Genomic DNA, 27929 nt, shown 5'->3' with positions numbered 1-27929 from the left:
ATATCAGGGGTAGCAGTGACAGTAGAGCCTGTAAGAATCCGAGTATGCGAGTTGTGATTGATGCTGCTAGTCTTCTATCCGTAGTCCTGAGGTTAGAACCGGGCAAGTGGCCAACAGTAGACCATTTGTGCAAGCTGTTACAGCCAATCCACTACGTCCAGTTCTGGCGTTATGATTCACGGGTGCCTGGTCCCTCCGACAGCCCATCAAATCACCATCAGACGTAGACTGAGCCACCAACACGGTGACAGACCATCGCCAATCAAATTCGTCTATTGACGGAACAATATGTCCGGGAAGGAAGAAACGCTTCCCTCTGACTCAATATTGACTGAGTACGAGATTATTTCTGCCTGTTAAATCTAGCTGCCACCGTGATTAAACAGATCATTTACTTTGAGCGGGGAGATGGTAAAGAGGACCAAGTGCCTTCTGACATCACTGACCGCCTGGTTGTGGCATTTTATAATGAACGCACAGACAACATGGAAATCTTTTTTCCGTCCGCTACTCCATTCGATTACATCCGTACCGATATCCATTAGTGTTTGTGATAGATCTTATTCTATCTGTAGGGAGCACCGGGCTGCGGTGATTGATTGACTCCTAGGTATCCCCATTTCTTGGCCGTCTTCGATGCAACCCAACCGTTTTCCGGATTTTTGTCAATCATCGGAAAAACGCAATCTAGCAGAAAGAAGATACGTCTCGCCCGATTAACTAGCCACAAAAATACCCAATTTCGTATCTTCTGGTTAAACCCTCCCCGACGCCATTACTTACGGGGTCAGCAACCACCTTCGAACTCGGACTCGGTCTTCAAAGAGATGACACGTCGAGAATAGATTCTCACCAGACCCTTTCAATAACTTTGCACGTTGAGGAGCTGTCCTTTGTGACCCGGCCGACGAGTGACTAGCACCTCATTCAAGACGTGTACACTACTACAACCAGCCTTCACTCTGTGTTATTACGCACCACGAGAATTTTAATCTCACGCGCTTGCCATTCAAAAGCGATTCATTCTACATCCGATATTGAATTTTACATCAAATCTTTTCTTCGTCGTCAAACATTTGCCAGTCAAACACATATTTTTTCTTTTTCCTCGTGCATCCGGGCAAATTTATTCTCGTAAAACGTTGGGAAAAAGTGTCGATAGTTAAATTAAATATAGGAATTTAAACTTTTCGAGCACTTGCAACGGTTAGATTTAAGCGCAGACGGAATTCGAGCGGCAGAAAATCAAACCTGGAAATTCGGAACAACACGAGTTTGTACGGAAGAAATCCGAGCTCAGCATCCACAACTGACACCTGGCTGCAGGGATTAGTTAAAAGGATCTCGCCGGCGACAGGGATTTGGTCAGAAGAAATATGACCAATAACCGGGATGGGTGACCACTAAGCCACGCGCCTGGTTTCTGACGGACCTTGTCAGAGGCAAAGCTTTCTTAATGCCTGCCGATCCACTATCTAAACACATTATCAGTAGGTCAGGCCGTGTCCGCCTTTAATGCTTTCTATTTCCTTTTTGCAAAGGCGTCCAAATCGACTCCGGTCTTATCTTAACCCGGCTCCGAGTTATCTGTTCCGGGATTCTTCCCTTTAACTGCCCGTGGCACTAATCAAATAAACAGGTTATAGGCAACCGGTGTGATTTATGCGCGCCCATCCACGTCCCGAAATCGCTTGATCCCCGCGCTCGTCTGCGGGGGGTTGGCTAAATCAATTGGCCCGACGCGTGACGTGAGCGCTATAAGGCGTTCGTTGGTCACCTGTTGATGCCGCGCACCAACCGGCGAACGCCTCCGCGTGCGTCGCGTGACCCATTCTCTATTCCCCCAGTGTTTAAAAACGGCGGTTATAATTTAAGAAAGGATCGTTGGCAAAGAACAACTCCTACCTTCCAAACGTACGGCGAAGGAGGCGAAGACTCTCTTAACTGTGCGGGGATGGGTCCGAAGCGAGTCCCCTTTTTCAGGTTAATTTTGGTCCAGAGGGTGACCTGGCCGGGCAGAAGACCCGGTCTCAGTTCCAGTTCACTCGGCAAGAGGTCGGTGGGACCGAGGCACGCCATGCCGTCTTCCCCGGGGGTCGAATCGAAGTCCGAGTCTGGCGTCACCAACGGACTGTCCACGTTGAGGACTTCATCTCCGTCACCTGCAAGAGGTCTTAGGCTCATGAAAATGGACGACATTTCATACGCGTTATTTTATAAAATCTAGTAAAACTAAACTCGATTTGGGGGGCTCTAAAATTCTTCCGCTTTTTCCCATCAAAATTAAACTGCATCCGTTCCAAACTAATACTACTTACTTGTATCTGACGCATTATTATATTTTCGTTCTTAATCCTACTATTCATAATTACACTCAATAGTTATCATAATCTGTATAATAACTGTCAAACTGTGCTGCATTTCTGTGATTGAAGACGTTTGTTTAATTGTACTAAACTAGAGAATGGGCTGCGATTTTTCACTTCAAACCCACCTCCTCATAAACAACACTAACTTGTAAGCATTTTTAATATTTCTGTGTCCCCTTTTCTTTTTTCAATCTCTTCGACTCGAGTAAATTGTGTGTAATCTTAAGAAGGTGCATTTGTGTTAATTAGGTATTTGCCTCCCTTCTACACAGAAAAATAGACAGATATGGTACGCAAGAAATGATGTTTCGGCAATCGGAAAGTATTTTTCCACCGGTAACCAAATTCTAAAGTTCTTTAGAACTGTTGGCTTTTCAATTCATCTTACGCCGGATGGAAGCTCCCCGTAGCAGGAACCACCTGTTTAACGCGTGATTGGAATTCAAAGAGTGGTGTAGTGTATAAGGTGCGAAGAGACGGTGGATCGGACCCTCGCAACTAAAAGATCTAAAGATATGTGAAAATAAATAAGAACGACCCTTTAATCCGCCTCTATTCTGCCAGACGCGCGGGTAAAAGTGAAGAGAAAATGAGGTCTAAGGTAGGAAGCGCCTATCTACCACTAAGAATAAATGTGTAACAGATTCGGGAATTAAACGGCCTAACGGCACAATGTGTGTCTGATATGATTCCAGATGGTGTACTACGCTGTGGAGATGGGGACGACGCAGCTGACGCACCCGCAGATAAGCCCGTGGACGAGTTTACTCACAGCGTGTCGCTGATTAAAAAGACGGAAGAGTTAAACAGAAACGACACGAGACCGCCACGGCTTTCGAGTGCTAATTACACATCCCATTACAACCAGCCGCACTCGAGAAACAAAGACGTTTCGTTTACTAATTGGGATGATAACCCTCGTTTGAGAAAGAGATATTTTGGTCAATCTCTGGTCGAGTACGTCCTTGTCGGTGTCTGTAGATGGCCAAAAAGTTCCTTCAGGGGCGTAGAACCGATGCGTCGTCCTTAAGCGTAAACGCGTGATCGCCAGCTACTAAGAACGAAGATTGGGGTGCCGAGACGGCGTGGCTCGAAATTTGCCACACCTTTTGTCGATTGCGCGCAAAAGAGGCGTCGTACAATAGACAGATAATAATAATTCTCGGGAGCCTCGGCCCCGCGTTGGTTTTGTTCCAGAGACTGGCAACGGTAATTGGAAACAAGGCGTTGACAATAACCCAGTTAAGCAACTCGCTTAATGACTTCTGCGGAGACTAATTTGCATCGGGAATTGCAGATAACTTGGCAAAAACAATCGATTGTTCCCCGGATAATTCCCCCTCGAATGTAAACGATAGTTGTCGCACTTATTCGACACTGTAAAGATATCTTTCTTACACCTTTCGAACGTAGATACTCCCCTCTCTTCCTCCCTCGCCGCCGTTTAAATCAGACCGAACAACCGGCACCGGAGACATCTGTGTTCTCTAAGACAAAGGGCCGTACTGTCAGAGAACACTCGAGTGCGTCTTTCTGGCAAAGCACCAATTGGCTACGGGTGGAAGAAGGATTGGGAGTGGCAGGTACAGTCTTCGGCTTATTCTACATCTTTCATTTATCGATCCAATCTCTGTTTTTCTCTTCTTAGAAACTTTCTTTCCATTTTCTCCATTCGTTTAATTGCTCATTCGCTTTCTAACACTTGTTTATTTTCTTCAAAATAAGCAATTTCCAATTTTGTTTACGACACTCCCAGTAAGAGACACTTCTTTTTCGATTAAAAATTGCTTCCGACTTACAAAAATCGAAATTATCTTTAAAAACGAGAATACAAAACAGTAAACAGACATAAAATATTAAAATATTCGTTTGGAAGAACGAAACATTCAAAAAAAAAAAAAAACTAATACTTAACGCGTTTGTTTGTGACGAAAACTAGTTTATGAATTCGCAGCGAGAAATAATGCGGACAGACTGATTCGTAGCACACATAGATACCATTATCTGTATTTATTTAAGATTTTTATTCTTCTTATCGTTTGGTTTTTGTGTTAAATCATAACATACAAATGTGTATATTAATAATTAGAATATTTATTAAAATAAGTCTCCGAGGAATAAATAAAACACGGCGCTTTCAATTGAGGATTATTTAAATAGCCAGAGATTGTCACCCGGTATTTATTTTATAAACAATACTATTTTTTCATCGTCGGCTTCAGATTTATAGTTTTGGCTATCAAATCCGGTTTGGATTATTTAACTATGCCTTCGCCCTTCTTTGGTTGATAAGAGGAGTGACACAGACACATCAATCGACAAGTCACCCGGGGAAACGTATCAGACCTTCTAAATAACGGCATCCGATAATTATTTATTAATTAGGTCAGATTTCTGGGTTCTCTCCTCCCCGCGGATTTAAAATTTAATATGTATATTTTTCAAAATAAAACCGGAAATCACCCTTTTTCTAAAACGTTCGGTAGTTTAGATCCGGCTCTATCAATATAATGAATTCCCATCAAAAAGTAGAGCACGCAGAGAGAGGCAATAGAGGCATTTGCAAACGCCCCCTGCTCGCGACCTACCCACCCGGCCCGTAGCGTGACACGAAGGAAAGTATTCCTCCTCTCGTGAGCTACTAGTTAATGCACATGTCTTGTATGATATGAACTCGTTAAATTGCTGCGGCGAGCAGCAGCGGCTTCTCTCGCGCAGCACGGCAGCCGCATGATCAATTTTAGACATTCCCCTTCACTCCCGTGACACGTAGAAATTAATATTTCTCCCAGGACTTTATATTTACATTCTATGTGTCTAACAAACAGCTGCGGAGCACGACAATTATGCTGCGCCCTTTACCGGTTCCTAACCGTAATAATTATTTATTCCTACAGATACGACCCATCTAGAAACTCTTCTCTTTAATGTTAAAGTTCGAACAATACAGATTCCGCACCCCTTACCTTTTCTCTTTCTTCCGCTTCTATTTCGAACACTATCTTAAGCCGTACCCAAATTTGGATTTTTGCGCGTGCGACACACGTTAAAAGCCACAAGAGAACGACAGAAGTGTGAAAGATGTGCCAATTTTCGTGTTTATTGTCTCCGACAATATAACCTGTTTGTTAAAGATAGGATTTCAAGAGTTTCTAAGCTTCAAATCCTGTCATTACACACGAAATATAGAATATAACAATATATGTCACTGGATTTCCTAGAAAGTAATATATCTGAACAATATGAATTTCTATTTTTGTTCGAAACAGAAATGTGCCAGTTTTCTAGAAATCGAAATGTCCAATCAAATAAATCTCCAGTTTAAAATATATAGAATTAAAGTAACTATAATTTTTCTCTTTAAATGTAAGAAATAATTTTTATATAAACAGTATAATATATAACAATAACCTATAATTGGACATATATAACATTCGAAAATGTACTGTACTTTTATTTACTTTCTGGATCAGTAATTATTCTGTATTAAAGTTACTGGGAAGAAGCCGAATGCCAATAACACAGTTGGCCTTTAGGCCTCTCTCTTAAATTAAACAGACGTTAGTAATTTTAAGGCCAATTGTTTTTTATAATAAAATGGCCAGAAGCGTTTTTAACAATGCGATTTTAGAGGCGATAACATTTATTTTTTTGATAAATGAAACGCGTTTAATGATATATTTGGAATTGTGCCACAACGTCTATCGGAGCACGATAAAAGAGGCGGAATTAGATTCTCTTAATGGGTTTTATATCTATTTTGTGTCTTAAAGTATGCCACCAGCCAAACATGCCAATCCGTTGTAAGTGGTTCTGCACCGTTGACTGATCACCAATAGGAAATTAGCTCCCGGAAAACGGCAACAAAATATTATAATTGCTCAACAATGATATATGGCCAACTATTCTTCGCCTATCTACCTCCGTCCTTCTACTTACTCGTGTTAAACACATTCTTGTGCCCTTTGCAGAGAACCCCTTCGCGCAAGAACGAAATTTATGAAAAAAATAAAAGGAAAGAACTTTCATTTTGCTTTTCTAAACATCAAGAAGGGTCTTAAAGAATAATGTTTTAACTTATTTAAATAGGACCCACAAGCTCTTCTTTATATTCTGTATTAATGCCTTGTCGAAATGTATAGCCTAATTATTGTAAAATTTCATTCATTTATTCTATTAAAATGTGATTTTTTTTTATTTTAATAAACGTAACTTATAACAGAAGTATTTTAAAAACGGAACAATATTCTATTCCAGACAAATCTCTAATCTTTCTTCAATTCGCAATAAACGGGAAGAGTTCCAACGTCCGAATTTAATAGGCGAAAAACCAATAAACTAGCAAACTGCAACACCAAATTAAGTTTAGACTATTATAAGACCTATAAGGCGCTGTCTAAATCGAAATTTAGACAGCGCCTGTCAATTCTATTCTACAGAAAAGCTTCTAACATTTCCCCAACTTAAGTAATAATAAGCGGAAGAATTCCAGTTTAAGGCCCCAGAGTGATGGAACCTAACGTGTTTAACGTCGTTAATACATTAGGGCGGAAAGGGATTGTATGTTTTTCGGGATTGGATCGAATTTTAAAAGACTAGAGAAAAGGACCAATAGACGACGAGGTAACGTAAGAGGGTTTTAGAGAATTAAACGATAAGAATACGGACGTGGAAGCCGGAAAACGAAGGCCGCCATTCAATTAGTCGTTGCTTAATTAGTCCATTCGATAATCGAAAGGCAATTCTATTTATTCTAGTTTTAATAATCGGTTCGGGTCCAAGACGGGGTATTGTTCTCGGGCGTCGACGCGAACAACCGCCCAATCCCACTCGACTTTCGCTCTCGTCCATTTGTCTAAGACGAGATTTTGGCAGAAAAAAAAACAATCGTTCTAAATTGTTTCGTTTAAAGGGATAAAATTAAACGAGCCCGATAAATACGCGGGAAATAGCAGAAACGGCGCATTCCGTTCGCGGACTTTACGCCGCTTCGACCGACAGAACGTACTGTACTTTACTGTACCTTTTCTGGGAAATGGCGATCGCGTGACGCGTCGTTCGATGGCTGTTTTGTTGCCATCATTTATTGACGGAGTTCAAACAATCTGTGCATACGTGTCGTAAACCAAACGCTCTCGCTAATGCGTTCGCCTCTTTCCTCGCTCCGAGGGGGGTCGCCCGTTCTTCCGCATCGTCTCCACTCTCCTTTTACGCTTAACCCAACGCGCAGCGCGTCGCAACGCGTTGCGCGTTAACGTTCCGTCGAAGGAGAAGCGGAACGGACCGGAAGAGGAGTAAAGGGGGAATTCGCATCCCCGGATTTAAAGCAAAAGTGCGTTGCTACGCTACTAAACGAAGGTCGCTGATTAATTTTCTAAGGGATGCGTCAAATATTCGACGAGATTCGCTCCCAAAAAAGCAATCTAAATTTATATTTTTGGATTTCGTTTTCTTCGTCGATTACACTTCAAATACCTCACTTTGTTACATTGTCTACAACACAAGGTAATTTACTTTAAAATTAGCATTTGCATCCCTCAGCATATGCATTTTTTCATGAGAAGGGGGAGTTTCGTATCTTCAAACGTGAAAATTTGCACTTTTCCGCATAGAAACGGGACTTAATTGTTTAATTAACAACCGAGACGAGAGTGGAATATTGTCGAAGATCACTTCGATAAAGGAGATAGACGAATCCGAACGACAGAACGTCACCCGTTGAATGTCCGGATAATTGCTATGGATAATTGGCACGATAAGAGCCACGTTTAACATTAGTAACGCTTAAATAAACTTTCGAATTATTCACTTTCTTCCTTCTTAAACAAACCAAATACCTTTCAGAACCCAGAGGCTGGTCGAAAGCATTCGATTTCCTCTTCCTCCGTCCGTCTCTACCACTTAAATCTCTCGAGTACGGTTTATAAATACGTGTTTTGTTTGAGTCATCTCCGTCGTCATACGTTACCGAATTGTCCTGGGGATGGGTGCGGACGACGTTCGTCCTTCCGGTCATTCGATAGTTCATTGGAAAGCGATGGTTTGTACGGATCACCCACGTGCGACTATTAAGTAACCCGACGGTTAAAGTTTCGATTCGTAAGGAGGGTCGGGGATGCGGGGGAAACAACGGGCGTCGTAGGAGGATTAAAGGAAGCCGTCCAGGTTATGAGCAAACAGAAATCCTACACCGGTGAGTGTGAGACGTGACGCGAAGAAGGACCGATCCGTTGGTCACGCTTCCCGGGACGAAGGAAATAGGACCAGTGTCAACAGCGGTGACGTCAACGGGGGATTGAGCTTTAACTTTAAGCGATCCTTTCTCAAAAATTCTCTTAGAGCTGGCAATTATTGGACGGAGGGTCGAGTTATTAGAAAAGAACGAGCGGAATCGGCGATGCCACGCGATTAGAGAAACGGGACCCATCTCCGAAATCCGACCCACCACCGGGTGACACGCGGACGCTATATTACGAAGTAAGTCGGAGTCATCTGGAGTACTTCCCTCCCTCAACCCGCAACCTTATGGCCGAGTATTGGCTGGTGCAGGAAAAAACACTTTAATATCTGCCTCCGTCCCGAACGTCATAAATCATTTCGGTCTCCCGTCTCGAGATCTCTGCTGGAAACAACTCATTTGAAACAAATTTATCCCATTACCTCCGTGTAATCTGGGATACGTTTTAACCGGAACCATTGACGGGATCTCGGCCTCTTCTATTCCTCCCCCCTCTTACGGGCGACTGGTCGGGAACTACCGCTTAGACCCCGACAGCCAATAGGTAAGCGGAATGGCTGCGCCCGCCCGATTTCACCGCTGCCCCGACAGGTTTTAGCAGTTAAAACACTCGGGCCGAGGTTCATGTGGTATTGTGCAGGTGACAGAAAAAAGTGGCAGCACTTACCCCGACTTTCTCTCTCTCTCCCTCTCTTACTTCTCTCCGCCAAGCAGAATAGGCCGAGTAGGAAATTGCCACCCGGATTTAGATACCATTCCCTCTAATAACGACGTCGAAAATTCTACATTCTAAAGAAAACTATAGGATAACAACGATCTAGAAATCTAAGACACTTCTTAAATCGAGGAGAAAGCAGTTTCTCCCTCTAACACTGTCCACGTTCCTACTATGAACCCGGAGAGACCCGGAAATTTCGTGTTAGCACTCACCCTACCGAAGACGAGAATACAGAAAGCTAGTATAAATCATATCGGGATGTTTGTTTATTTGTATTGATATGTATAATTTTAGTGGTTTGAACGAGGAAAGAAGTTTCGCAGCGACGACAACCAACACTTTTCCTTATGAAACCTCTTACGGTAACGATTATATTATTAGAATGACTCATCTATCAATTGGTTAAAGTAAAAAAAAATTGTAAAAATCCAAGTAGGTCCTCCACAAACCCGGCCGAAATTCGTGTGTCATCGATTACGAGAAGGATGGCCCTTCTTTTGTTTGCAAATTCCGACGACTTCAACTCTTAGGCCGCCATTATATATTTTAAAATCGTATAATAAATTGACAATTGAGAAAGTTGGACGGCAGGTAACCCAGCAGAGACGGGAAGGATTTAAGGGAGACGACGAGAAATTGAATTTTTTAATTGTCTTCTCTACAAGCGTGTAGGTTTTAATGGGATTTTCTAGAAAATATTTTGTCCGAAATATTTCCAAAAATCGAAAGTGACACGAGCGAGATATAATTTGGTCGGCGGAGCGAAAATATTCGAAGTGATGCAGCAAAATTTTAATTGCGACCCGATGCCGAGGCACGACGTCCACACACACAGAGTGTAAGATTATTCTTTTTTCCTCGTCTACGGCCGAGTAACCGATCTCTTCTAATTACCGGGTCGTCCACGTAATTAAAAATGCGCTCCCCTCTAATCAAACTCGTAACTAAAAGGAGTAACGCGTGAAGACGCGACGTTGTAAGGAACGAAATTTCGGCACCCGGTCCGAACCGGTTTGCGTTTCGATAATGGCGTAAATTAAAGGGAAGAGGAATCGCCACCGTTTCCATTATGGGATGGAGCGACGTTCCGTAACGACGAGGGGAGAAGGGGACGGGATAGTCCCCCCGAGTCAATTAGGGTTAAACGTCGGGCAGCGGGGCGATTGCCGAAGCACACAAATCTTCGTTCCAAATGGGGCACCCGACAGCGAAAAGGACGGGTGGACGAGGCTATTTAAGGCCGGAATACCATTTTCGCACTTCGCCAGCGATAAGGCGATCCGATAAGGACCCACCACTCCGATTTTACTTCTCGATCCCTCCCCACAGGAGCAATAGATAGATTTTGGCAAAATTGAAAGCGTTGTCGTCCCACGTCCACCGCCTCCCTCTAAATGTCACTTCCACCATCCCTTTCCCCGAGTCACTTCAATGGACAAAGGCGATTTTCCAAAGGAAATCGTAGCTATTTTTTTTTCCTTTCCCGTTCTCTGCTCTCACCTATCTCATTGGTAATGGTCGCTATCTGTCCAAGAATCTCCTAGCTTAGCACAAAACTCGGTAATGTTTCCTACTGAAATATGACGTCATTCTATGCTAATGCCGTTCCCTCCGCTCCTTTTTTCCTCTTGTTTTTTTGGAACTTTTCTACCCAAATCGGTCGCGGTCGACAAATTTGCCCTAATAATTGGCCGGCGGGTAGTGTTCGCTCTTAAAACTACATAGATATGAGTTACTGCCGACAGATGGCGTTATAGCGAGGGCCATTTGCGCGACCCGGGCGAAGAATTTATATTCGGAGCCACTTTTCTTAAACTTTAATTAAAACGACACTTCTTCGGTCGCTCCCTAATGGGAAGACGAGTGCCTCTTGTTTACGGGCTCGTCCCCCCGACGGAAACGTTATCAAACGCTCTAATTAGTCAACCCTCTAATTCCCCCCTTTCACGGTTTTGATCCGCATCCTACGATATCTTAATGATTTCCCTCCGTTTTAATTATGGGAAGTCCTCTCTTTCTAGATTCTCTAGCCAACGCCGGTGATGTTCGCCAGATTCGTCATTAAGGGGAGGAAGTGCAGACTGATAAATCTGCAATGTTCTCCTCCACTTTTAATTGCCACCGGCGCGAGGAACAACAATTTTTTTTCCTCTTTTCTTTCACCATAAAAATCCTTCTAAATCAATCTACTTTTGAATAATCCTTAGCTTTTTCCAAAGCTGCGGGACATCACAACAGGGTTGCTTTTGTGACGTAACTACCGGCTCCCATTCTACAACAAAATTACAATTTAATACTCGAAACAATTATAACTAATCGAAAGTTTTCAAACTAAAAAAACGTGCGTTTAAATGATCCCGAAGAAGTAAAACCGGGAGCGGTGAGCCACGGATAGGCTATCGTACAAATGAGCCTATCCCACTAGCCAGACACTCGAAACACTAGAGTACACCAGCAGGGAGACTGCAGATAGCTGAACTGTTCGAAAATCAAATTTAAGAACATTCACAGACCAATTATATTTACTTTTAAGCAGAATGCTCGAGAGGAGCGTGGTAAGAAGCGTAGGCCTAGAAGACGGGAAGAGGGAAGAGAAACGGTTGTCCAAAATGCACAATATCCCGCCGGGGATCGAATTTCTGGGCGTCCAAGTCGATAAAGCCGCATCTAATGCATGAAAACAGAAAGAGCGACGTCGGGACGTGATGGAAATAAAGTGAGAGAGAGTCGGCAGATGTTATAAGTGTTCCGAATGTGGATGAGTCGGTTTCGAAAAGGAAGCTGCCTGGCCGATGACTTACAAGAGCCAAATAGATGGCACGTACGCAACCCAGGCGCTTCATTTCCCTCACCCGAAACACTTTATAGGTTTCGTTTCGGATTCGTCCCTCGAATTTAGCTAACCGTCTTCCTTATCGGACATCGGTTTGGCATTTGGGCACCCCCCGAAGCAAAATTACACTCTTAAACACCAGACGAAAAGTGACGGGACGTTGGCCATTATTCCGCATACAAACCAAAAGGTATAAATTGGTGTAAAATCCCGTATTTAGGAAAGATTTCATTTTGTTTGTATCGTAGAAACAGTTTGGTCAACAAACCATTTCCTCGTATCGACGTTGTGTTGAGTAATACAGTTTCTTTGACTTTAACACCGACGTCCGACAGGAATGAATCATCGAGCAAATGTAACCAATTACGATAGGAAGAAGAACGTTTCGATTCCGATAGATAGAAACCGGAAATTGGGCGGAAAGTAAACGAAAATGCGCCCCTTTCGACTAACGTCTTTCCCATTTAAAACTCGGCAAATAATACGCACCCCACTAGGATAGGCCTAACGAAAATGGCTGACGGGAGGAAAAGTTTCGCTTTCTCGCCGACCAAAGTCGCCTTTAAGTTAGAAAATAAGATATTTTAGGGAAGGAGACGAGTCTCTCGTTAGTTACGAGGGCGACGGCGAGTTTCGAGTACCTTAATCTCGGGCCGTGGCGTCGCGGACGACGCCTCTAACAAAAGCTCGGTCGGAGAACGCAAAGTGACGGTTGAGACTGGGGGACCGCTCGCCGCTCGTGCGACGGGGTGCGCGAAAACTTCCCACCAACAAATTATTTAAATATTAAAAGGGCCCGGTTCTTTTTCTGTGAACCGTAAGGGGTCGAGTGAGGCCTCGTCGGTTCCTTCTCGTTCTCGACGGGGAGCATTCCGGCAACTTTGTCGTAGTTTATCGAGGAACGTCGGTCGGATACGCGTTTTCCTTGCCGTGACATCATCGCCGATATCCCAGTCTTGGACTAATGAATCACGGAAAGTTTTGTTTCGGTTTCGAAGTTGGACTCCCGGCGTTTAAGGACCTGTCCGAGTGGAGGAAAGGCAACCTGTGAGTTTTAATCCTGTATTAAGTACGCGTTGTAGTGTTCCGATATCCGCGGATCCGTCCCGGGTCCTATTAAGTGCGACCACTCGGGGAGTCGGGTGGGGTCCAACGTCCGGCGCTCGTGCGAAGGACAAAACCAAGAAGAAATTCCAACTTACTGTAACTGTTCGAAGTTTCCGTCTTCTTCATGGAAGGTGTCGGGTTTTGGGTCGTCCGCGAATCTGCACGAGTCGAAGATTGCCAGCGCGACCATCGCGCGCGCCGACCTACCGAGTCGATGACGTATGGACTTCATTCGCGGTCCTGCCCGGAGGGAGGAGTCGCCGTGCTCACGTGACGAGAAGGAGAGTCGTCCATTGGCCGCTTCCTCCGCTCCGTCGGGTCATCCGGATATTCGGTGGTGATCGAGTTCCACCTTCGTAAGTACTCGGATGGGTCCGAGGTGGCATCTTTACATTTTTTATGGCCGAGAGTCGCCCGCGTGGCGCGTCCCCTCTCCGCGCGAGCGCGCGCCGAACGAGTATTTAAGGCAAAATAAATACATAATTACCGATGGAATAGAGGAGAGTTTGCAGCGTTCGATAAAACTTATCTGGAGAGTGAGTTTCAGCTTCGGGTAACGTTTGGAGAATTCCTGTTTGCGGTCAGAAGAGATAAGACTGAGGAAACGTCTGCGAAACGAGATGAAGGGGCTAATTGGTTGCTCCGATTGTCACGTAGGAACACTAATTGAGGAAGTTTTATCGCCAACGCGTCGCGTAATTGACCAATAAGGGTAGGACGAGCGGCCGGCCACGTGTTGGCGTATAAACAACGAGTGCCACCGACGATTCTGTAACGGGAGACTCGCTCCCGGAGAAAAAAAAAAGAGCGCCTCGCCAGTGTAGCCGAAAACGAAAGAATTTTCGAGCGTTTTGCAGCCGGGAGGGAGGGAGGGCGCGCGCGTTAACCGCAACCCCCGTAAGAGAACGAGTTGGGACCATCTGGGGATGTTCTGTAAGTAGATAGAGTGCTTCTTGTTTGTCGGAGAGGAGATGGCATCCCTGTCCCCCATTGAAGGTTCCCCGTCTGTCGCAGGGTCCGGCCTATTGTTCGGGGTGACAGAGGACAGTTATGGGATTTCGCTAATCCCACCGATAGTTCTGACGAAGTGTTGAAGCAGAAGTGATAACGAGACAATAGTTCCTCCTTAGCTGCGCCGTCAGACGGTATTGAAACGTTGCTGCCCTGCGCTTCACTCCTGTCCCCGTACCTCTGATCGCTTCATCGGGACCGTACAATTGGTCGAAACAGACAGATGGCAGTCCGGGAGCCGTCCCTTTGTCGGACGGACCACCCCTCGCTACATTCACCGGTTACGGGGTCAGGAAGCTTCTGGGGGACGGGACGGCCATAGAATCGGAGAAAACATGATCCCAGTCCACCCCCTGCCCTTTTTTCTACCGCGTCAATATTGTCACCTGCGGTGTAAAGGAGATTTTTGCCCTCCCCTTGTCATGCTAAATAGTTAGAACGGATAAAGACATCACCTTCTGCTCCGTCTGTGCTCCGAGTGACCGAACGGTGGGATCTCCCTCCCCCGAGCTTTTGACGAATTTAATAAAAGACCTATCCTTCCCCTTTCTCGGATGCTCTTATCTTTTAAAAAGATCGCATTCGGAAACGTCGTTTGTTGTCGGGTGGGGAAGATGAGCCCGTTTCCTGCCACATTTTAACAGACCCCCGGACACACACACGCACCACCCGACAAACAGAACGTCTTCAAAATAAATCATTTACCTTCGCTCACCTTTTATTATGCTGGCTATTTGGCAATTCCAACATTGTTTACTCCCTGCACACACTTGTTTATTTACTGGACTTTTTTTCTTCACACGCGATATGTGCAAGCCGCGTGCGACCAATACAAATACATAATATTATATTCAACTTTATTACTCGTAAGAAACAATGTTTACAAGGAAGGTACATTAACAGTTTCCGGTGTTAAGATTCAATAACCATTATCTAATACGATATATTTGTGTTATTTTTAGAAATTACACCACTTTCTCGGTCACAAAATGTTGTGTTATTTACAGTTACACCCAATTAAATCACGAGGGTCGACGTTACCGCGAACCAACTTTGTAAGTGCCTGTTTACTAACCAGTTAGAAAATGCTGGCGTCCTTCTATTTTTCTAGTCAACTTCGGAGTTCTAAAATCAGAATCGAGGGGGTGCGAACGGTCAAATCCCACCATTCTTTACGTTTGGTCAACGGGGACAAAAGAGTATTCGGACGGGGATGACGTAGTCTAGTCGCTATCGGTTTTCCCTCGGACCGGAGTGGAAGCAACAAATCACCCGGGGCTCTTTTGACCTAAGACGGGGTTACAAAAGCCAAAAGGAATACACCGAATGGAACAAAGCCAAGGTCTATCTATCAGCGGTCGAACTGCAGCTCCCTTAATCGTCGTCGTTCCACATTGTCGTCGTGACGTCTTTATCTACATCCTTCTCGTTTCAGAGGACGGAGCGCAATCCGACCGGGCGAATTTGAATGTGGTTTAAGGTTAACGAGACGATTCTTCCACCCCCTCTCCCCTTACCGAAGAGCATTTAAATCAATTTGATATCGTGGGAGTTGCGCCAGACGACCGGGTCGATAAAACAATTTGACGATCCCTGCGAGATGGGGCGTGGCTCGGTAATGGGGACCTAATTAGCCGACGGGGCTCGTTCCACACTACGCGCGCTACCTTTTGGAACTTTAATAAACTGGGATCCTGTACCTCGCGCGTTTCTTTCCACACTTACATTGCACGGTCGTGTTACGCGTGTGTGTGTGTGATCGAAGTGTTACGCGCACTTGTACCTTTTTGTATCTAACGTTTACACGATAATGTATTTTCTAGATGATTTGCATTAGTAACGCGTCCATTTCCTAGAGTTAACGTCACGGATTTCTGTATTCTATATGAAATGATAGCCAACGTGCCCTTTCTATACCTAAATGCGTAATATACATTATTCAACTTTTTACAGCTAATTAATTACAATTAAGTGTTGTGCAAAAACAAAATATTACACAGGAATTCTCTTTTAGAATAAAAATAATTGTTTACGTGTGATTCAATTCCGGACGAAAACAAACGAAGTCCACATTTTAATACTTCACACGCGCTACAAAATCCACACAGGACTATTAAAACTTCCAAAATTAATTTATTTTTAATACGTAGAAGAGATCTTGCATGTGGATTTCCACATTTAAACTAATTCTTACAATATGTGCTTTAATCTTTACGAGCATATCTACAGACAAATTTGCAAATATGCAAGAAGGGTTTCGTTTTATCTCCAACCTGTTTACAATTGAAGTCTTGTCAATAGAATAGTTTAATTCTTGGTACCTTACTCATCTTTATTTTGTGGTTCATCGATCGCTGAAGTTTAAATGTAATAAACTGTCTAACGCAACACATATGTATCATGTATGTATGTAACGCAACACGTAGTCTATCAGATAAATCGACAGCTAAATTAGAATATTTAAGGGGTTTTTTAAATTATTTTTTTTATTTTTACAATACACACAAATATTTTCCTCGAATTAATTAGTGTCTCAATACCAGCGCGTTGTCATATCTACAACTGAAACAATTAATAGCTTATTTCGGTATAAATATACTGAAAATTTAAAAAAATTCCTGTGTCAAATTAACGAGTCAATCGTTTCGGGGGCCTTACAGTAGCAAAAGTCAAACTTTTTGGTTGTCGACTAGACGTGGGCCCCGAGGCCTTTCTAACAAAGAGGTTGGTCATCGCAGAAATGACCTCCGAGACGACCTTCGACCCCCTACGCTAATTGTTACCACAGACAAGAAACAGATATTACCGATAGTAAATACGTCAACCCCTAATTCCGCGCAGATGGAAAAGGGATCGACACCATAAAAACGTCACCGGGGGTCGCCGACTAATCTCTCTATTTATTTAAACAGGACAGACTTCGAAATTATTGTAATTTATATAAAAAAAGGGGGGAACGGCCTGCTTGGAAGTGGAAGTGGTGAGGATGAAGTACGACGGACCTCTAAAAGCTAAGTGACCTTTATGGCCGTTTATTGGGGTGAATGGAAGCTACTCTGCCATAATGGGCCTTTCGGGGCGTCTGGAAGATTTTCCGACGAAACTTTGCAGGTGTTTCTAAGCAAGAATGTGACTCTTTCGCAATTTCGCCCTTCGTTTATCCATCATCTCAAACGAACCGGAACGATTATCCTGTAAATCGGTAGATCGACACTATGTTTCTCCCAATATCTCTTTAACTAAACAATCAAAAAGTGTCCGGCAAAACGGTCGAACCCTCTCCTTCACTTAATCTTCCTTCGTCCCTATTATCTAATTTGAATTATATTCGGTGCATATCGACCCCGTTGGGCGCATTTCCTGTCTGGGAAAAAGCATATTTGTCTAAAGTTGGAAGATAAATCAGAAACATGGGAGAGACGAGATGGAAAGAGCAAAGTGGAGTGCAGATAAGAGAACTATGTGACTCCATTCGTGTGTCTTCACCAACTGTGGGAACTATTTTTAATCAAATTTCTGCACACTTTCTGCAGTAAATTAAAATCGAATTTTTTTAAAAGAAAAGGCGAATAAAATTTCTGCTCCAGTTATTTTTTCTTTTTTTAAAGTAAAATAAAGTGGAGTTTAGTCGAATTCTGAACGCGGGTGTCTTTAGTATCTAACTCATTTTTGAACGTAACTTATCGTCGGTTTTATGACCTAGAATCTAACTTTGTCATTTTTGGCGACACTCGTTCGAACGATAGCTGTTCAGTCAGTTTATACCACCTGCTGATCTCCTAAAGCCACGGTCCCACAGAGAGGTGCAGATATTACTCCTCTGATGTTTGGAGACGATATGGGGAAAGGCCGAGTGCGGAGCAACCTTCAGACCACTACCTGCTTTCAGAATTGCGCTGAAAGAAGCCAGCGATATTTCACGACGACGGGAGACATTTCGAGGGTGCTGTCCGTCATCACATGACACTCCAGCATTCGGCTGCCAGATAACTTTCCAGCTGGACCGGTCATTACTTCACCGAGTGATCTGGAAACTGTTTTTTATTTCGCTCTCAAAATTATCTTTCTTATGAACCGATTCGATTTCACTGGCAACTATTTTCTTTTTTCTTTTTTGGTAATTACGCGACACTTTCTCGATTGATTAGCCTCACAGCACGTGTTAGGACTGTGAAAAGTGGAAATTCTTAGCCAAGGCGCTGGTCGGAAATGGCTAATTCTTTGGCATTTTCACTCGTTCCAGGTTTTAGGTAGGCGTCGATCAATCAATCTAGTTAGAGGAGAGGTGAGCGACTGTCCCGAATCGTTACGTCGGCGAGCGTGCCACCGACACCACTCGGGGTCAGTGAGCCCAAACGAAAGGAAGATGAGACGGACGGGAGAGAATTTACGACAACCGTTAACCGCCCAAAGTTTAGCCGTAAATTACAGACGTGTGGCTGCTAGTTTACGTCTATATACCCTTCAGGTGATGTATAGCTGACGTAATTAAAAGCGCTCCCTTCGTCTTTGACCGCGCGGCCGCTATTTCATTCGGCCGCGATGATTAGACAGGGACTGAAATATCGACTAAGTGGCCAACCGACATTACTAAATAATTCAGGCAAAGGTTTCGAAAATTACACTCTCGGGTGAAAACCCCGAACCACTCGACTCGATGGAAAATCGATTTTTATCCAAAAATCGATTGATGTGGCTAACGAAATCAAAGCGGGTCTTTAATGTTCGAGGACGCTAATATTTTTTTCTTTTGTTTTTTTTAAGACGAATGCAATCCAATAACCCATCTCGAGACGATTCATAAATAGTGAATTGACAGTTGCAGCTGGTATCCACTTAAAACAATTCATCACCGGTCTGTACTCGGCGGTACCGATCCCTCTTTCTGGGAGGAGGTAATGACGTTTCACACCTCGTCAAACTTCATCAAGCTACAGACTATCTTTATCAAATTGGTCACTCCCTTAAACGTCAGCCGTTTCGCCATTTCGCTGCCTCGTTCGCTAGAAAAACCCCGCGAAACGGTTTCGAAAAAAATCGCTCGTATTCGGTTTCGAACGAAGCCACGAGGTGCTGCACGTGCAAATGTCCGCTCGGTCTGTAATACTTCTTTCTTTGACAGTAGAAGAAGAATCAAAGCTCCGACAATGGCAGATAAAAGCTCCTATATGGTGCGTGCCCCGAATATTTCGCTCGAGACGAACGGGAGTGTGCACTCCTACTAACTTCTTCGTTTGACACATCCCTGTCATTTGAAGCTCACCGCCCGGCTCGGGACGAAAAAAACGAGACGAGCGAGCAGCGGAGACAAAGCGACACTGTCTCGAACCCAGGAGTCAGGATCTGGTTAGTTTCATCACCGCATCAAAGGAGCTCTGTCGCGCTAAAGAAGCCAGACAATTTGCTGGCCAAATCTCATCACTTGTCAAACCCACCGATTGTTTACTCTGCGCTTGCAAATATTGGTGGCGAACAGAGGGATGCGCTGGTTCGAAGATCGAACGGGGAACGGGCACCGTTTCTTGTTTGCACGCACTTATTCACGGACGACCCCCTTCCATTACCACCGACTACCTACTACAACCGCAAACACACAGAGATGTAACTATTTACCCGCCATCACGTGGTTAGTAAAGTGTCCGGTTTGGCCGGAACCGGAGGGGGATGAAGAACAATGCTAGAAGACGAGGCGCGGGAGGACATTGTGATATCCGACGTCGAAGAGCCGTTCTATCGGTGGCATTAGAGCCAACAATGGAAACCCCACAAACGGCAATGATTGCCCATAACGTCGCCAATGGGTCACTTCGTAAGGACAGGTGGTAACTCCGCCTCCGGCTCTAAAGCCATTAGCTGCAAACAAAACACGTTTGGTATCGATCGAGTACCAATTCCGGCTCACGTTTGTCTCTTTAACAGTATCCGAGATTGCAAAAGAGTTAAATCTTTTAGTATAAATACACTATTAACGCTAACAAAAACACCGGGAATGACGAACCTCGAAACTTTTACTTGGCTCGAAGTGGAGAAGGTTTGAGCCAAACGAAATGCTTAAGAATTTCTCGAATAAAAATCAAACGTACAGAAGAATCGTTTAAGAAAGATCAGTCTTTTGAGGTCAAACCAGATACACATCGACTCTATTAGCATTTTTTTGTTTCTTTTTAGAGCTTGGCTCGCCTCCAAGATTTTATCTGCTTCGATTCTCGGTATCAATTACTTCCGTTTTCTTCGGATAATCAAAACGAGAAAGTCGCATAAACTAAGCCAATTCGTAGATTACGAAAGAGAAGAACCCGTTGAAAACGGACGACAGAAGCGAGCGTCCGGCTGTCCGTCCGTTACGAGACGTTTAGCGATCCGCAGTTAATTACCTAGCCAATTCCTGCGACCGTCTCCCACGCTAGTTTACAGGGGACGAGTCGCCATGGTAACCGTACTAAACGAACCGTGTGCCGGGGTCGCGCGTTAGCCCATCTCCGCCACCTCCGGCCCAGAGAGCGCTCGAGGTCGCGTCGTTGGGGTGACGCGCCGCTAGATCGATGGTGGCGACTTAAACGGATCCAATTTCCTGCTAATCGAGGACTCCCGAAACGGGGACCGAGTTACAACACGCCCTGCCCCCGAAGATTACACAGTCTAATTGCGTGCCACCGGGTCTCTCGACAATTAACCCCGTATGCTTTATTCATGTTTCCTTTGGTCAATGAAACGTTGTGATGAGTTCGCGTGGCACATCCGCTCGACGCACGAAATGCGCGCCTCTACTCCTAAACCCGTTTTGACTCGACCCGTCCACAAACGCAATAATTGACTCGCCTGGCACCGATCCCTCCCGGTACCTATTCAAAAACACGCGCTACAATACATTTTTTCCAGTTGTATCGTTAAATGAGACTGTCTCTCGTTGCGCCAGATGTTTATTAAACATTAAATGTGTTTCGCGAGCATTATTTGTTAACGTTTAATGTTTATAAACACCAACAAACAGGGACAAATAATGCCATTCGATTATTTCATCAATCTCGCGTGTCTAATAAAGGAAGAATCCAGATTCGAACGGAAATTCGTTAATCCCGGGTGGGAACCGGAATGCGTTGTCCAAGGGCGTGGGTTCGGACCCACAATGTGAATTGCGCTATATCCTGCTTTGTTAAAAAAATATTTTTTCGCTTCGTATAAGAGTTTTTAACTTTATAATAAGATTATTTTTTCGAATTTTTGCTTTTTAATCTTTAATTCGTCTCTAAAACAAATCGGATTCACTTCAGAACTGTTATAGGTGACGACGGATATTATTTTATCGGTTCGAATCGATTACTTTTTAATTATAACGATTCGTTTCGATGAAATCATAATAGAAACACACAAAAATGAATATTTCTCGAGGGTATTCGTACGCAAGTTACTTCTCTTCATTCGATAATTTGCAACTATTTCTCCGCATCTTCTTTAGGAAATGAAATAAAATGCGCGAATCATAAGCGAGTCAGTCATTTTATTCCGAGAAGGAGAAATGCTACTTTCGAGGAATCGACTGCAAAGAGTTATGCTAGATATCAATCGAGCTTTCTCTTCAAATTTCGTCTCGTAAAGATCTATCTTTCGAATCGTTCCATTCGGGATTTTTGTCGAATCGAGATCCTAATCAATAAGAAGAGCGAAACTTTTTCGCCTTCTTAAAATACTAATGCGTACACTTTTCGATCCGTTTAAACTTCTAAACGAAATAAATTACGTGTCTAGAAAGAAGCCATTCGATTGATCCATCTTCCCACTCATACGCCTCCTTCCAATTTGAAACTTTTGTCGTCGATTTGCACAAAGAGAATGCCACCAAAGTGGAATAATTACCAGAAGAGGAATAGGCTAAGTCTCTGGTACACACACCAATAGCCTGTGTACAACACTGCGAACTGGATTATACGAAAAGAACCGACAACCTTACCGTCATAATGAAGTGGAAGATAAAAGTAATATTTTGAATCTCATCCGATTCTAAGATACCGACGAAACTAAATTTAAATATTTGAAATGCACGTCATTCATTCTAATGGAAGTCTCAATGTTAAACACGATTTACAAAAGGTTGTATTGATGATCGTTCCCTCGAAAGATCGAATCGTTAAGATCATACTCAGATATTTAACGAATTGCTGCTGCTCTTTTTTCTCTAGTCACGCGAAGGATTTTGAAAGTTGACGTAAGAGTTTTCCTAATTATAAAACCGCCGTAACCATAATCTATATCATAAAATGATTTTTAAAAAATCAACGGAATTTGTTCCGTATGAGAGGTATCAAATTAGGATTTAAAACAATACGAGGAATTATAACGTTGAATTGAATTTCGCTAATTTATTCATCTAAGCTTAAAAACAATAGTAAATCAAGTTAATTATTGCAAAGTCTAGTGACTCTATGAATAATGCCAATAGATAACTTCACTGATGTGTACGCTCCTATCCTTCTTCCAATCATTGAACAATTATACACTTGCAGACCCTATTATTTTCGTAACTACAGCCAATTATTGTTTATGACCGGCTGATTATTTCCTACTCGGGGTCTTATACATCTCCGATTCGACAAAATTTATATAAAATGTCTAAAAAGCCTCGAAGGCTCGCTATCGAATTATTAATGAAAGGGGGTAGAAAATTATTCGGATACAATCGAACGCAGACATATAAAGACCTAAAATATTTTCAGATTTCGATATAAAAACCCAAGTTACTTGGAGTAGAATTTAGTTTTAGAGACGAGTGGGGAAGTTTTGCGTATTCAAAAGTAGTGGAGTGTGTAGAATCGCGCGTGGAAGACGATTGAAACGTACTCGAACCGTCGATATATTTTAATGCACTGTATATGGCTTCGATTACTCTACGAATATAGACATTATTCACTTTCCGATCGATGTTATTAACTCTCCGAAACGAATAACAATCGAAGAAAAGTATTTCAGTCCAAATTAAATATAAAAGTTAAAGCACGAATTTGGACGACACGGAATCCCCCAATTTACGGAGAGGGCAAGTAAAATCTACTTTTTTTTTTTCTCTTCTTAATTATAAAATTCACTAATTTCTCAATTTACGTTAATTATAGATATTGTTCTTTAACAAAAAGAGGGTGATATTAAGTAGAGTGGAAGAGCGAAGAGAGTGAGAAGATCTAAAACGCCTCTAGAAGTTGCGAAAGTTAAAATAATAAATAGATAAGGAGGATGGAAAATGAGAGTAAAAGTAGAAACAGTAGCAAAGAATTGTTACTTCTACTTCCCTATTGTAATACGGATGATGGTGATGATGATGAGAGTAAGGGATACAGGCCTATAACGTTTAGTTTTATTGCGAAGATTTAAACACAGAAGTTAAGTTTTTGCTATTAAAAATCATCAGTATAACTCTAAATTGGAGAATTAATTATGATTTCTGTATAAATTTGAATACAATGGACAATCTAAAAGATCTAAAAAAAATTACAGTTTTATACTACTCTAACAAATAAAATTAGTGAAAATGAACAATAATAATTACTCGTGTATCATCATTTAAACTACAGAACGATAAACGACTAATTAATTAAAACTTTTATTCAAAAATATATACTTAATTATAAAATCATTTTTAATAATTTCAATGTAAGTGAAGTGTTTAGTTCAATTTTGTAACAGAGTTCAGTGAAGACACTTCATTGAAGCAACTCCGATTTTCCAATTTTTCTCTAAAACTAATAAAACGAGGGAGACAATAAAAATTACGTAATGCAGAGTAAAGTATAAATAAGATAAATTAATTAACACAAATTACGTAATTTATTAAATAATTATTTTTAAAAAATTCATAAATATATATGCTCCAAAGTCTACTATCAGCTTTTGTTCTACGTTAATCTATGAGAAAAATGAAGCGTAATTTTATTTAATTAAATAGAGCATAACTAAATTATATTCGTTTATAAAAAAAAATTTTTTTTACAGAATAACACTCTTAAATCGTGTTACAGAACGTCTTAAATGAGTAATTTATGCAAGAAATTCTTGAATTTTCTCTTCACAATTAGAAATATTTTTATAAATAAATCCTAGAATTAAGCTTCTAATTTTTATCTACAGTACAGTCAAACCTCGATTTAACGTCACCATTTTTTTGCCACTGAAATAGGTACTAAGTCGAGTGTGACGTTATTTAGAAGAGCAGTTTAAAAAAACATTTTTGTTTTTTTAATTTATTTTGAGCAAGAAAAAGCAATAATTATTTCCAAAATTTTATCAGTTGAAATATTATAAACCAACTGAGAAAGTAATTAACGAAACTTTAAACACAAAGCTTTTTGTTAATTATCAAATTCTAATTGTTCTTAATAAATACGACTTTTGTACTTTACACATAAAGGCTACACAAACAACTCCATTTATTTTAGGTAATTTTATCAAAAAATATACATAAACGCTATAAAAAATTTCCAAATTTAATGAAATAAATGATAAAACAACGTAGAAATTTAAAGAAAATTTAACAATCGATTTCTTACTTCGTAAACTATTCTAAAAAATCCACTACCGACGTAGAGAATAATTAGCAAAATATGTGTATTATTCAGTGGACTCTCGATGTAGTGAACACCCTATTTAGCGAACGATTTTTCTAATCGCCTCCTCCTTTATGTATCTACTGAATGTCTTTGACAGTTCACTATATCGAGGGTTTACCTAAGAAACGGGCCTACAAGATTTTTGAAAGTTCGCCTGTCTATCCGTTAATAATGATAAAATTACAAAAGAAGAAAAAAAAAAGCAAATGAAAAATGGTATAGATAAACGGTCACTCACAAGAATGGCATTCGTTTAAACAATTCATTTTCGAGTAGTTGCGAGAGGACTGTTACTCGACGTTCGTCGATAGAACAATTACGATATTGACTCGGCGTAAAAGTAAAGCTTTCAAAAAAATAATCGATTGAGCTACTTTAGTTTCGAATCTTTCACGTTTCTGTTAAGATCGGTCGACAGACGGACAAACTTTCTTCCACGTCTTTAAATTTTTGCACCGTTTGTTCCAGGTCTCGATACTTCTATTAATACCCCTTTGCAGAAAGGATGAAAGTTGGTCTTTGACGACTTAAAGCATACAATTTACTTCAAGTACAAATTAAAAATAGCGTAAAGCCATTAATGATAAACCTTATTATTTTCCATTTTACTATTTTTAGAATTAGAACAAGAATAAATACTGTCGAAGCCTCCTCTAGCACAATGCATGCAATTATTAGAAGCCTTCTCTTGGCAATTTAATGCACGCAATTACAAGATATATAAACGTGCCACATTATAAACATTTTAAGGTTTATTTAGAATGTTTGTAGTAATTATCTATGTTAAATCTCGAGAAAGTATGCGAATTTATGTAGAAACACACTAATTTCAATTTGCGAGAAGAAATTTAAGCTAAATACGAGAGAATGTATACGAATTTATATGATATAACATACAGTACAGACCTATTTACATGTACGGAATTCCAAAATTAGGCAAAACCGAAGTGTCAATTTAATAAAAATTCAAAAAAGACCACGCCTTAAAGCGAATCGAACCTCTTCTTGGCAAAATAATCATTAATTTTAACATTTATAACTCGTATATTATCATAAGTTGACACGTACTCGCATCAGATTCGAGCAGTCGCGAGTGGATAATTACGAGTCTCTACCGCCAATTAAAACTTCTGTAAGAATTTTTAGAATAATTCTAAAAAATATATTAAATAAAAATGAGCAGGAATATATTTTTGAAGATTTTTTTAATGGCCTGTAATGAATGTAGAACTTCTATCTTCTAATGAATCTTATTAAAATCGAATGTCTGTGGAGTGAGTTGGCAGATGAGTGATTTATTGTTACAAATAATTGAGATGTACACCTTTAATTAAATTTAATAATGACAATTTTATGACAAGGAAGCGGTACTTTTTAATTTAAAATACTTAAAAAAAAAATAAATAATCATTTGCTCTATTTATCCAGCTAAAGGAGTGTTCTTTAATATACTGTTTTGTTTTATTTTTGTTTTAATTGAAATTAATGTTAATTTTTTCATTTTTTATTTTAAAACAGAAAAAAAATCAAACTTTCCTGCCTGTTTAAGGAACGTATTTTGCGTGGAGACAATTTATAGACAATCAAAAGTCTCTTGTGTTATAACGAGCGATTATTAACAATAGTTTCCATTTAGAAATAAGAGAAAAACAGTTTCTTTCAATCGGAATATTCTTTAGTAAAGATATTTTTAGATTTCATTTAAAAAACGGCATTTATACACATTTCTATTCATTTATTTCTCGAGATATTTCCACGTTTTACAGCCATGTTGACATTATTAAAGTAGGACACTGGCAAATGTTTACGTAATATTTATTGTCCGTACTTTTCCTGGATAAACTGCGAAAAACTGAATACTTTCATATCGAAATACGTTGTTTTATAAAAATTTTTTTGCTATTTTAATCATTTCTACTATTTTTTTAGACACTTCCATGAAGGATTTTACTCAGAAAATATTCTTCTATATTCCAACTGTTGAACACAATTACTTCTATTACTAATTGTCTCCTTTCAAGAATAAATTCATAGAAATTTAAAGAAGTAAAATTCAGAAATCTCAAATTGCTTTTTCTTTAAATTCTCTTTCTCTACAGGACTTTCACAGGATTGGAAGGATAAACGGCAAAATATTAGAAAAGGCTCGATTTTGACATTCATCCTTACACTTCTGCCACAGTCGAGTGAATTTCATTCTCAAGAACGATGCTCCGTACTCAAATTTGCATAGAACGATGCCCGAGTGTCAATGTTAAATGTGTTACATTAATAACACATGTTTTAACTGTCTATCTCTTATCATCCGTTATCCGATGCGATCACGTGTTTAAGGATCATATTCTATGCCGTAATTATAGCGATAATTCGGGAATTAATACTTTAATAATCGAATTTAATAGAGTAGCAGTTGTAAAAGTGGAAGGAATGCTTGGCAGCGTACGGCCTTCACGGAGCGCCAGGTACCTTTCCACCGGAGGAATCGACTTAAACATACTTTAAGGGGGGAAAAACTTACCTCCACGCATTGCATCGACATCAATTTTGCATATTCGCGTCATATTTTCTTTCGACTCGAATTCTTTCCCTACATTTCTGATATGATTTTAGGGTCCGTTCGGCCAAACCTGTTTGTTGGAGAGGTGGCACACGTGAGGAAAAAACCACCTAATAGCGCATGCGTATTGTGTTTCGCGTTATAAAGACCGCGGCGAAGAATTCTTAACGAGAATAATCGAGCTGGGTGCTTTCCCGAAGGTGTTCGAAACGGAAGCGTAACGCGAAGAGAAACCATCTACTGCGAGACTGATGAACCGTTCCGGATGCGGATCCACGTTTGGGATTCCGGTTGGCGCGGAACCCCATCGACTTTGTGCTTCTGTTAAAAATTTGCCGTTATTCAAACGGAAGATATAATTGTGGTTTTGTATATCGATTACAATGAAGCACAGTATGAATCGGTTTCCGAGAAACATCACTTGATTTTGCTATCTTTAGATAAAGAAACCCGATGCAACTCACAAGTAGGTAACACGGCGCTATAAACTGACTAGATTGC

At 41.3% G+C, this 27929-nt stretch overlaps 1 protein-coding gene across 1 annotated transcript in view; it reads right to left on the bottom strand.

The window, feature by feature from the left end:
- Nucleotides 1-27494, bottom strand: part of LOC136976311 (histone-lysine N-methyltransferase MECOM-like) — a 50104-nt gene extending 22610 nt beyond the window's left edge. Inside the window, 2 exon segments of the mRNA XM_067271561.1 lie at nt 1906-2162; nt 27390-27494. Of these exon segments, the coding sequence (XP_067127662.1) occupies nt 1906-2162; nt 27390-27432 (300 nt within the window). The 5' untranslated portion in view covers nt 27433-27494.
- Between the last annotated feature and the right edge of the window lie 435 nt (nt 27495-27929).

Source organism: Centruroides vittatus, unplaced genomic scaffold (assembly GCF_030686945.1).
Source record: "Centruroides vittatus isolate TY-2023 unplaced genomic scaffold, ASM3068694v2 contig_4, whole genome shotgun sequence".
Taxonomy (NCBI): Eukaryota; Metazoa; Arthropoda; class Arachnida; order Scorpiones; family Buthidae; genus Centruroides; species Centruroides vittatus.
Note: the sequence above shows the minus strand (reverse complement) of the source record. Positions and strands in the feature narration are given on the sequence as shown.